The sequence below is a fragment of the Neolamprologus brichardi genome, chromosome 17 (assembly GCF_056152115.1).
Source record: "Neolamprologus brichardi isolate AB-2024 chromosome 17, ASM5615211v1, whole genome shotgun sequence".
NCBI lineage: Eukaryota > Metazoa > Chordata > Actinopteri > Cichliformes > Cichlidae > Neolamprologus > Neolamprologus brichardi.
The window spans coordinates 19,937,075-19,949,740 of record NC_142120.1 but is presented as its reverse complement, the minus strand read 5'-3'; the positions used below and the strand labels follow the sequence as shown (position 1 = coordinate 19,949,740).

The window sequence follows — 12,666 nt, the reverse complement described above, 5'->3', positions numbered from 1 at the left end:
AATAAGGTTTTTATTGAAAGTTGAATACTTTTTCTTTTCATTTTCAAAAATTCATTTTCAACTCAACAGTATGTATTCATGGATTAATAATACATTTTGAAATATCAATTTATAAATACAGTTTTCATTATCAATTAAATGAATAATAAATTACATTGAAATGATTTCTCAATGTGTTGAGTCACATTTCAAATTCAAAATTAAATCTTTTTTAAAATAGAAAAAAGAAAAATAAGTAAATGGATTCAAACAATAAAGATTTATTTCCAACATTTAAAATGCACGTGGCTCTTTTAGTCCCCCATATAACCTAACAATTTTATCAAGAGGAAGAATCACAAGAGGACAGCTACAGCTGCAGGAGTCACGGCTCACTGAACCTAACTAGCGTTGCTAGTGGGTTGTATCTTTAGAGGATTATGGGATTGTACTCATTTAGATCTTTGTTTGGTCTGGAAAAATAATTTGCTACTCTACATCTTATTATTTGTCACTGTTTGAGGAAAAAAGGAAGAACCCCAGGTTTCTTTTTAGGGAGGCTGAGGAGTAAAAGATCTGTTCTGAGTCAAGTATTCCTCATCAGAAGCATCCCTTTTTCACTTCTATAAATCTTTCTACGTTACCTTCACTGATTTCTTCCTTTATACCATCAATGTGCCTTTTAGACCACATTCCTACAGGACTGTTCAAATAAATTTTTTCTACAAGACTTCAATTTAAAATCTGATTAATCTCTCTTTAGGAACAGGCTACGAATCACAAGCTTTAAAGTGGCCGTAATTAAATCATTAATTGACCTTGTTATCTTAGCTAATTATAGACCAATTTCTAAGTTTACTTTTACTTACAGAGTTCCTCGCACCACAGAAACATTATTAGTGAAGGTTATTATTAATGTTCTTATGGCCTCTGACAGTAGGCTCATCAACTCAGTATTGGAGTTTGTAACAGCAGTCTGGCGAGGAAGGAGCGGCTAGCAGGTCCAGCGAGCGTGTGGTGTGGGGGTTAGCTGAATAACCCGAAGCCAGTCGGTTAAATCCAATAACAGACCTTTATTCGCCGTCAGCAACATTACACTTTATAAGCCAGGTCTCCTCGGCTGTACTCGTCCGAGCCTACATGCGCGGGGATAGGAATCGTCAGCACCAGCTTGTTACAACAGTAAGGTGTTTTCTTGGAGAATGGAACATGAGCAGCATGGAATGGCTGCCGCTAACAACACACACCCACTAGGAGACCCCCATAGCTACTACAATTGTTGAGGTTTATTGCACTCAGTAATAAAAATCTTGGAAACAGGATCTCTAACCAGATATTTACTTTAGATGGCAATTAGATGGGTCCAATAACACTGTGAGAAATTGTAGATCTCTTGTTTGCTAGCATATGTTGTCCAGCGCACTTATTAAACACATTAATTTGCACAATATTGCTAAAATTTGAAGCATCGTGTCTCGGGGTGATGTTGAAGAATGAGTTCATAGACTTATTTGTTTTTTATTATTTCGCTCATATTTGCGTCTCTCCAATGGTTCAATTAAATTCAAAGTTTATATGCAAATATGAGAAGGATCATATCTTAAAGACTTCACATAACATATTATGCTAACAGAGCTAACAAAGCAGTTAGCTTCTGCAGTCTGAGAAGCCTCTCAGACTGCAGGCTTCTCAGCTCACCAAGTTCTACTATAACCTTTGTCTAGTAACAGTCAACAAAAATGCATTGAGAATAAGTTCCTTTTTTGTGCAACAGAAGAAGATTTCACACAGACACAGACTTTCTTTTGTCACCATTTAATCCTGTAAAACCTTTAGATTTACAGTTTGCATCAGAAGAATCAAACATGACACAAAGAAGACACTAAAATACAAAAAAAAAATACAAAAATATTCCCCTTTATAAACATTTTTACAAGTAGCTGCATCAACACAGTTCTCAGTTTTCAAAATATAACTTAACTGTCTTTGTATTACTAAGAAACTTCACATGAGGTAGCAAAGGAATGTAGCTTTTAATTTCATTAAATGTTACCATAGCAAACAGAATTAGTAACAGTAACATTGCATTTTAGAAACATAACAGGTCACATGAGTCAAAGGTGTCAGTGAGCAATAATTTGGCTGGGAATGGTCTCAAGACTGCATAGTAGGTGGCTAATAGCTGGTATTGTAAGCCATCACCTCTGTTCAGCTTTGGAAATCGCTAGATTCAGTTATTTTTCCTTTTTAGACATTTTATCATTGTTAATGTGATGAAAATAAGGATTTCTGATAAAGGTTGAAATAAAAGAGTCCAGTCAAATTTTAGACATTTACATTTCAATTTAAGATTATTAAGTATCGTTTTTCAAGTCACTTGAAACTGATGATCTCGACTTAGACAACTTCATCATGAAGACATAAGGCACAATGATAAGAACCTCAACCAAGTATGTCATTTTCAAATTCAAGAAAACAGACTCGACAGGGCTCCAGAAATCTGTGCACCAAGCTAGCAAAAGAAAAAAAAACTTTGACTAGTATGGTGGAGGTTTGCACATCTCGTTGTATTTTGGTGGTCTCGTGAGGATCATCATGGTGTGGCTGTTGGAGCGATACAGGTGGCACACCATGATGGAGGAAAGAATCACACCAAGGAGCTATTGGGGAACACAGGAAGATGAGTTAGGCATCAGGTTTTCTGCAAGTTAACAAATTTTAATGTTATTAAATTCTTTTTTTAATTTTTGGAATTAGATTTTGTACTAGTTTCTTTTTTGTTCAAAAACAGATGCTGTAATTTTTCAGCATGTCAAAGGTGGGGATATCAAACTTTGCTGAAAACAATTTTACAACAGATTTGACTCCCAATATCTGACCACAAAAACATCTCTACCTGATGGTAAAAAAGCTGAATTTCTCCCCACTGTGGCACAGGATCTAAGGACCTCACAGTCAACAAAAAGGTATAACCCTAATTTTAGATGTGAATAATAAATAGTGACTAACAGAGACTAAAAGGAGAGAATGCAGATTTTAAGTTATAGATCAGGCATTTATGCTGCTGAATCCTTAAATAAGGATTCAGCAGTTGATCTGAGAAATGTTTGCAGCTGGAAAATGCAGTCAAAATAACAGTACTGTTCCCAAAGTCCAGACGAGCTCCGACTGCAGCGAAGTGAAGTGAAGTGAGCAGAGAGCAGCTGAGTGAGCTGCTTTTAAGGGTTTCAGGGCTTTGCTGGGCGGGACGTCCGGTATGTTAGAGGTGGAAACTTCTGTGGAATGCTTGATTAGGAAGGGGAGGTTGAATGCAGGGTCTTCCTCCTTCCAGTTAAATCCAGTGGAAATAGTTGTTGCTGTGAACAGGGAGGGAAGCTGTTCTCAGGCTGGCTGGAGTGGAGGAGAGGGCGGTGTTATGCCCCGTTTAAAACAATCCAGATGTGGAGACATGATTCCTTTTAGTTTCATGAGAATCTGTCGTCAGCAGGAGGAGCCAACTTACTGAAAGTCAGTTTATTGCTCTACAGTTTAAAGTAGATTTTACTGCATCGGCACACAATGCACTCAGAGTTTTTTAAATAGTGAGATATATTTATAGGAGTATTACATTAACACACAGCGATGTTACATCCTTTTTATGTTATATCATCACATTTCTGCAGTGATTTAAAATGTAAAGCAGTATGAGTACTGCACTCAAATACAGATTACATCGTCTTTAACTTCCCCCCTTATTACTTTTATAGTTGCATCTTATTAAATAATACTTTTTGTTTTATTTATTTTTTGTTTGAAGTAAGTTTCATACTTTTTTGTGTCTTTGTAGTTTTTTGTGCATATCACACTTGATTCTTTTATGAATCCTAATCATTTTTCATTGTGGAATAATTCGACCCACAAAGACTTTGAGCGTCCACAGAGCACTTTTAATCCTCCGAGTGTGAACGAGCTGTCAGACAGAGCAAAGCAATGCAAACACTACCCTCCAATGAGTCCCACGTCACTGTTTTGCAGAAATCTGTAATTTGGGAAAAATACATGAAAAAATGTGTCATTATTGCCTCGTTAAACCATGGAAAAAAATTCAAGTGTTCTTGTAATGTCCCGTGTTTAAACTCGCACAAATGCAAAATTTTACATTGCACAAGACAACTAGTGATAATTTCTGAATGATGTAGAGCTGAATTTCACTATGTTAAAAGAACATATAGAGTACTTTTTAACATGAAATTCTCTTTCACAAAAATAAAGAAAATACTGTTTTCAATTATGTTGGATTGAACAAATATAACAAGTTGTGCCACAAAAAATGTAATTATCAGTAGATTATCTTCAGGGTCCTGGGTCTGAGGACCCAGAGCTCATGCGTCATTTTTGGGTTTAAGGAAAATTATTAGTTTACTGGTCTTTCTGGATCGCTTGTGGCTGTTTGTTGGTGTGATCTGCTATTGGTCCCCCGTCTCCCTGTGTACACATGTGTACACGTGTGTGTGTGTGTGTGTGTGTGTGTGTGTGAGAGAGAGAGAGAGAGAGAGAGAGAGAGAGAGAGAGAGAGAGAGAGAGAGAGTTTTGCTGCCACACCAGGCCTGGAGAGTCTCCCGCGAGTCCCACCTCTGAGTCAGACACACCTGAGGATAATCCTACTTAAGAGAACAGTGGAGAGGTAGTTGGCGTGGGATCATTACACTAACACAGTTAGTTAGTTCACAGTTGTTTCCTGTTGGAATGCTTAAAGTGTTTTTGTTGGCCGGTGGATGGGGCTGTACTCACTGTGGCATCTCTTGTTTCCAGGTGAATTGCGGAAACGTGTGGAGGGAGCAGCACACTGTTGTACACATGCATCAAGGAGGACAAAACATCACCACGTATCAAGGAGAAGAATCACGGCATGTGGACTGGGAACACATGCACTGCGGATTGTTGGCACTGTTTCATAGTTTCTTTTCATTGTAAATAAACACACTTTTTCCATTCAAAAAGTTATGCATTTGGGTCCTCCTTCAACCATCCTTGACAATTGTCTAATCAAAGACCATTTCATCTGAGCAGTTTTGCAAACTAACGTTCCTGTGTACATACGACACAGTTGGTAACCTGACCCAATTTTGGCCCTCGGTCTTATGTTTCACATCCCTGCTCTCAGACTAGCACAATGTTTGATGTAAAACCAATTCATCTAACTGAGGATATTAGTGTTGCAGAGTATAGCATGGTGGAAAAGAATGGAGAGAATCCTCCACTAAACTTTTGGGTTGGCATTACTTTTGATTTGTTTTTTGTTTTGTTTTTTTGTAGTATTAATTGCATGCTTCGGTGTTTTGTGTGTCTTTCTGTGTCTCCACTCCCATATTCTACTCTAGTCCAGCTGCCAGCTATTTGGAGTTGAGTACAGGGAGCAGCTGATTGGGTAGGATTGGAGCCCTTCTCTATAAGGGGGGGGTGTTGTTTTGTTAGTAATATACTGTTGCAGTAGGGAAGCCTTGGAGACTCCAGGATGAAGAGTGCACATTTTAAAGCAAAGGATCTTCCCCAGATATGTTTTTAGCTGCTTGTTCTTCCGAGTGACCACCTTTTCCCTGTCTGTAACCAGGCTGACAACCCTGACCACAGTGGCTTTGGGCCAGACCGGAGTTGTGTCTTCAGCCTGTAGTTAAATATAAATCTTGTGTACACCATTGCAGTGTGAGTGTGGTGGTTTCTTACTGGTCATTATTGGAGCTTAACACCTTCTTGTACAGCAGCCATTTGGGGCCATACATAACATTAGCATAGTTTATTTTGTGCAGTAGGCGCCCGATGAATCACAGATATCTACCGTTTTAAGAGGATAATAAACATAATTTTAAGGATCCTGTATGCTCTGTGTAATATGGATAGCTGGAATAACTGTAGCATTAGAGCAGAAGGTACCTTCATCTGACAGTGCTGACCCCGATAAGTATGAAGACACCATGACTTTGGGAACAGGTAGAAAATATTCTTCAGAGTTGAGCCATTTAAATAATTTGTGTAGTGTAAAATATAAACACGCAGAGAAGACAGAGAGGAGATGTGATAGGTCTAAATCACATCAAGACATTCAGAGTATATCCGGAGGTAGCCTAATTTATTTTTGCCTATCAAGACAAACACTTTATACTGTGCATCAAAAACTGTTATGTAATAAAACTGTTTTTAAAAAAGTAGGTGAGGTTTGTGTTTATGCAGGGGCAGGGCATAAACCCATAATCCTAGCAGTCACATGCAAAGTTTTAAGGCGTGTGCCAACCACCTGTCATGGGAACCCAAACTTCTATAGAAGAGTAGTAAATTTAGGTCAGAGTAATATCACGTCTTTTACCAGTTTTAATTTAGCTTTGATATAAAGTGAGTAAATATTTATTTGTATTTTATATAGATAAATTACTATACATACTTGTAATTTCACACTGAATTTCTGTTATTACTTCCGCCCATCTATACACACAACTAGGATGCCCTGACCAGCACTTTGTGCCCCGTAAACACAAAAGTTGCCAGGAGAGCTGCACACAAGACAAGTTAGCATTTTTACATGGTTAGTGGTTTAGATTGTTACACTCCAATTTTTCCATTAAAACAAGATAGATTGAGGATGCCTCTCTCTCACTGAGTGCTGCTGTGGCCCGTGACCTTTCTCTACTAACCAATTACTAAGAATACAATAACTTCCTTTTTAAAACAAACGTAGGTGAAACAGAACAAGATTTTAATCCAACACAGATTTTCTTTTCTTATCTTTTAATCCTGTAAGACATTTACATTTACAGTTTACACCATAAGGATTAAATATGACACAAAGAAGACTCCAAAAATAATTTTAAAAAAATACAGAAATATTTTCCTTTATAAACATTTTTACAAGCAGCTGCATTAGCACAGCCCTCAGTTTTCAAACTACAATCCTCAAATTCTCTGAGCTACTAGCAAGCGCCACGTGATGTAACAAGGGAATGTGGCTGTTCGTTTATCCAGTGTTACCATGACAACAGAATCAGTTACATTAATGCACGGTCTGATATTGTCATGTTGACATTGTTCCTGGATCAGCAATACTAATTTGAGTCCTGGTTTAACATTCCAAGTAACCAATCACATTGTAGTGATGTCATCACTGTCACTTTTGGCGTTGCTGTTAAAAATCATTTTACGGACTTTTGGTAGATACACCTGTGGTATCACTTAGAAGTTTCTGCGCCACTATCGTTCTCGAGTTATGGCATTCACAAACTTGAGTGTCCACACCGTCTGTCCGCCCAGCAGCATTAGGATAATACCCGATCAGCCTTTTATGACTGAGGGCTAACAACATGCAGTGCACCAAGGTAGCTAAAGAAAAGAAGTCCATTGTATTTTGACTAACACGCTGGGGCGTTGTGCAGCTCCTTGTATTTTGGTGGCATCATGGAGATCATGATGGTGGGTCTGTTGGGGTAATACAGCTGGTGGATCATAATGGAAGACAGAATCATGCCAAGTAGCTGTAGGGGAACACAGGAAGTTTAGTTAAACATCTGGTTGTCTTCAAGTTTTTGTTTTTAAAGTGAACCAATATTAGTGACTAAGCTGCTACATGTTTACCCAGAAGATTTTTTTTTTTTTTCACTGAAGGAGATTTGAGTAATAATTTAATTTTTAATTTTCTCCAGCGGATTAACAACACTGCACTCCCAGGAAAACTGAAGCTCTGGTGCTTCCAGTTTTGGTTATTACCCAGACTACTGTGGCCGTTGACAATGTACGAGGTCTCACTCAATCATGCCAATCGACTAGAGGCTAGTGAGATCCTACTTTAAGAAGTGGCTCGGACTTCCCAAGTGCCTCAGCAGCATTGGACTCTACAGAGACGGGATACTGTCATTGCCTATCCCTAGCCTAGATGTCACTTATGGACTCCCGGGACCCCATAGTGAGAGGCAGTGCTCCCACCCTAGCAACGGGGAGTAAGTGGACCCCAGCCACATCTGTGCTACAGGCAAAATCCGCTCTTCAGCATCGTGACGTGGTGGGTCACGTCCAACAGGGTAGAGGAGGATTTGGTCTTGGCACAGTAACACCTCGGTGGGAACAGGCATCTGTAACCGAACGTCGGAAAATGGTAGTGGAGGAGGTGCGACAACAGGAGGAAACAGCCAGACATGCCAGAGCCGTGGCACTGGCCAAACAGGGTCGCTGGATGAATTGGGAGAGTGTGGAAAAGAGGAAACTCTCATGGAGTGAAATCTGAGGCATGGAGTCTAATAGACTAAATTTCATCATCCGAGCGGCATATGATGTGCTACCTTCCCCAATAAATCTGCAGCTGTGGTTTGGAAAGGACCCATCCTGCCCCCTGTGTATAGTCCTAGCCACACTAAAGCACATCTTGGTTGGTTGTAGGACTAGCCTTACTCAGGGCAGATGCACATGGAGACACAACCAGGTTCTCAGGTGTCTAGCCGAGAAAGTTGAGTGCAAAAGAAAATCCATTAACACTCAACCTTTCACGAACCAAGAGGAGCGTCAGTTTTCATCAACATTTGTCCGGGAAGGAGACAAGCCGAGGACAAGCCCCTCAAACTCAGACCTGGGCCCGCTGAAGGCCGCCAGGGATTGGCAGATGCAAGTGGACTTGGATCAGAGGCTAATTTTTCCCACAGAGATCGTAACAACTACTTTGCGACCAGACCTCGTCCTTTGGTCTAACTCCCGAAAACTTGCGTATGTCATTGAGCTGACGGTATGATGGGAGGAAGCAATTGAGGAAGCATTTGACCGTAAGAAGCTGCGCTATGCCAACTTGGCAACTGAGGCAGAGCACAGAGGCTGGAAAATCAAGGTGCGCCTGGTGGAAGTGAGGTGCAGGGGCTTTGTTACCAGTACAACAGCAAAACTGCTTAGAGAAACTGGGATCAGAGGACAGGTGCAATGGCAGGCTATAAGAGATCTAGCTAACACTGCTGAGAGGACCAGTCACTGGCTATGATTAAAAAGGGCTGACATCACTTGGGCAGCTAAGGCAGTCAGCTAACCAGGAGAGAAAAGAAATATTCTGCTCTTCTCCTCTCTGCTCTTCTTCCCTTTTCTGGGAGGCAGTGGGGAGGTAGAGCGTACAGCCCAATCCGGCAGGGAGGTGTGGGAAGCCAGATTGGGCACCTCCCTTCCGGGTCTTCTCTCTGCTCTCTCCTATCTTGTCCCTTTTGTCTTACTTCTCTCTATCACCTTTTCTATCCCTTTGAAGAAGTTAGGCTCCATAAATGGTAAAGAGGTAAGTATTATTTCTCAGTTGCAGTGAATTGATAAAAAGAAAATGTAGGAAATTAAACAGAAGAAAGAAGAAGAGAAATAACAATTTAACATAAACCAGTGACACACTCCAGGGCCTGATCAACCCTGGCAGGGCCTCCTTGGATGAGGGTGTCTAGTGATAATGGCCGAAACACCTGATGAATGCAAGGTCCACTACTGATGATGTGTCCCAAATTTAAAATGATAATCTAGATCGATCTCTAACCCCTAAACCTAACCAAGGAAGGAAAATTGCAGATTAGCCTGGGTAAAAGACCGAAAGTTGAGGCACACAACGACGTGTGCTGCTGGCAAAGTTTCTGGGCTGCCTTTCCTCATAACAGCCATCTCTCAAGAGTCTCTCATCTAAAGCAATGCATTATTAGGGACTGTAACATCTAGTCCTTTTAACTGAACTATATATGGACTTTTTTGAATGTTAGGTGCCTGAATCACCACCCCCTTCACCACCATGCTGATGGTTAATATAAGGTGTTTTTTTTCCCAATGTGACACTTTCCATTATGACCAGAAATTTCCATTTTAGTCCCAAAGTATCGTCTTTCTCAAATTGTAAAGTCATGAACTTTATTATTTAAGTTGTTAACAGGCGTCTGTAGAATTTGACTGTAGTTTGTGGGATTTTTGAACTTCCATCCACTCCTAGTAAAATCGTTTCCTTGTGTTTAAACACACCTGATTGTCCCAAAACAATAAACTGCTTTTATAGAGGTGCTCACACTTTCTGATGATCAGCCCTGCATTTGATTGGCAGCAGAGGCTGCTACCTGCCCTGGCAGAGAATGCAGATTGTAAATTATAGAGTGGACATTTACACTATTGAATCCTTGATTAATACTCACAGCTAGAATAGCCAGAGTGAAGCTGACCACAAGTATGATGTTGTAATGAAACTGGATGTGGTCCATGATGGTGGGAAAGCAGGTCTGAAAATAGAAGGAAAAATTAAAATTGTCAGGTTCTGATATAAACTGAGAAATGATTTAAGCTTTTTCAAAGTGGGGCTGGGTCGCTCACCTTAGTGTAGACGGACTTTCTCTGCAGCATGAAAGTCTGGAAAAGTCACAGAAATAAAGACGTTACAAACTTTGACACACCGTGACCAGTGAAGCGAGCGGGTGTATCGACACTCACGTTGTTTTTGACAGTCTGACACTTGCCCTCCCACTCCTCCTCCTGGCTGCACACACAGGAGTTGGGGATGTTCTCCCAGTCTTTGTAGCTGAACAGACCACAGCAGTGAAACTACAAACAGCAGGAGAAGAAAGAGAAGGGTTACTCATCTTCAGGAGGATAAGACAGAGGAGCACAGAGGAGTTCATGGTCCACTCAGTGACTGTGGTATTGTGTTAACTCACACCTGACCAACAAACTGCCAAAGCTTCTGCTTTTATAGAGGTGCTCACACTTATTAATGATTACCTAATCAAGTGCATTTGAAACAATAAGGACTTAGTTGACTTTTATACAACTTAACTGTAATATGTCTCGTTTGACATCTCATCTGAGGTTATTTTTAAGTGATTATAAAACCCGCCAAGGACCACATTGCATTTCTTAAACAGTGGATACTTTATTTTTCCATGACTGTAGCTTTTGGTTAAACATTAAATGTAAATGCAGGAAAATAAAACAGGTGGCAATATCTTACCTGTTTCTGAATGTCCTCGGTCATGTTCCTCACGTATGTCGAGGATTTGTCCAGAGGCACAAACTCGCTGAATGTCTCCATTCCGATGCCTCTGAGCTGCAAACATAGACATTATGTTTACATCAATTAGATTTACATAGTAAAACTTTTAAAAATCATCTTAAGGGTTCAGGTAATGGTAAAAAAAAAAAAGAGTTTATATGTGCTGATGATTATAATAATGTAAAAAAGGCATGTTTATAAGTCTGTCTTCATGTCAAATGATTCGACTCCACAGCAGCACATCCTGGCCTTTACCTGAGGACGTGTGACGGCAGCTTGGATTCCAGTTATTAACATCAGCCAACATCCAATGACCGTGTACACCAGGGACTGCAGAGACATGCAGGGATACTTTTAATCTAATATCTTTAATCTGTGGGGCTTAGTAGAAATCAGAGTGATGGAATTATAACTTTTACAGCATTCTGAACTAAATGGCTTCATAAGATTTATTGAATCATTTATTTTCTTTAATTTAATTTATGAGTGGAAAATGTAATCACCGTGATCAGGGCCACTTTGTTCTCCTTGTGGGCTGCATAGGCTCCCAGCATGGTGATCATTATGGTGATGCAGCCCACGATGAAGAGGATGAAGAGTTTGGTGGCACGACCCTCCAGCTGTGGACAGAAGTGTCACGAAAAGGTTAGTGGGCTTTGTTTGTTTGTCCCCACATGTTGCATTTATGTTTGAATGTGTCCTCACGTTGTATCCTCCTCGAATGCTCATGAAGAACTGGCACCACAGAGCGAGGACGATGGCCACTCCACCAACAACCTGAACAAAAAGAAACAGTCTGGTTAGAGCTGCTGGATCCTTTAAACACAACCAGGACATGAAATGACTGCACAGCCACACATGTGCACGAGCACAACAACAAACTTTGAAAGTAAGAACAAACATGTTGAGTTTATGTCGGTTTATTTTACTCTTCTAAGCTTCGGTTTCATTTACATGTAAAAAAAAAAAAAAAAAAGGAGGCAAATATGGTTATTTCTGTTTTACTCACCATGAAGAATATGTTGAAGATGGTGAAGATGCGTTTGAGGCAGATGTTGATCTGAGCCATTTTTGCAGCTGAAAAATGCAGTAATAACAGTACTGTTCCCAAAGTCCAGACGAGCTCCGAATGCAGCAAAGTGAAGTGAGAGGAGAGCAGCAGAGTGAACTGCTTTTAAGGGTTTCAGGGCGCCTCACACAGAGAGGCGTCATGGATATGTTGGATACGGAAACTTCCAAGGAATGGATAGAGAATACAGGAATCATATTTAAGAACTTCCTCCTTGTTTTTCCAGGAAACCTAGTGGAGGTCACTGGGTTCGGAATAAAGGGCGGTGGAAAAATTAGTCATTCAACAGGAGAGGCTGCTTACTGTAAGCCAGCTTATTGACACAGCACCTGAACAAAATGTATTCCGTTTTTTGGGGGGGTTTTAATAAGAAATGTACGTTTCATAGGTTGTAAGTATATTCTCCTGTAATCCCAAAATAAAAATGTTTTGGGATTGAAATTTTTTTAGGTTATTTAAGTATAATGATTAAAAAACAGACATCAGGGCTTTTATTACACTATTTTCTGGTTCAAATGTCTTTTAACTTCAGGAGTTTCACAATCTGAAACAACGGAATGAAACAAAGACACGTCTGAACATTAAATCATAATTTTTAACATCTCATAGTCAAGCTTTT

The 12,666-nt window shown here is 40.0% G+C and overlaps 1 protein-coding gene across 1 annotated transcript; it reads right to left on the bottom strand.

The window, feature by feature from the left end:
- Window positions 1-7,355: 7,355 nt before the first annotated feature.
- LOC148097911 (tetraspanin-8-like) lies at window positions 7,356-12,047 on the bottom strand. Its single transcript, XM_087831050.1, has 9 exons — window positions 11,988-12,047; window positions 11,684-11,755; window positions 11,482-11,598; window positions 11,234-11,308; window positions 10,937-11,032; window positions 10,420-10,530; window positions 10,303-10,338; window positions 10,128-10,211; window positions 7,356-7,478 (listed from the first exon to the last, which is right to left on the bottom strand). The coding sequence occupies exons 1-9, from the start codon at window positions 12,045-12,047 to the stop codon at window positions 7,356-7,358; spliced, it is 774 nt and encodes a 257-aa protein (XP_087687176.1).
- Window positions 12,048-12,666: the final 619 nt, after the last annotated feature.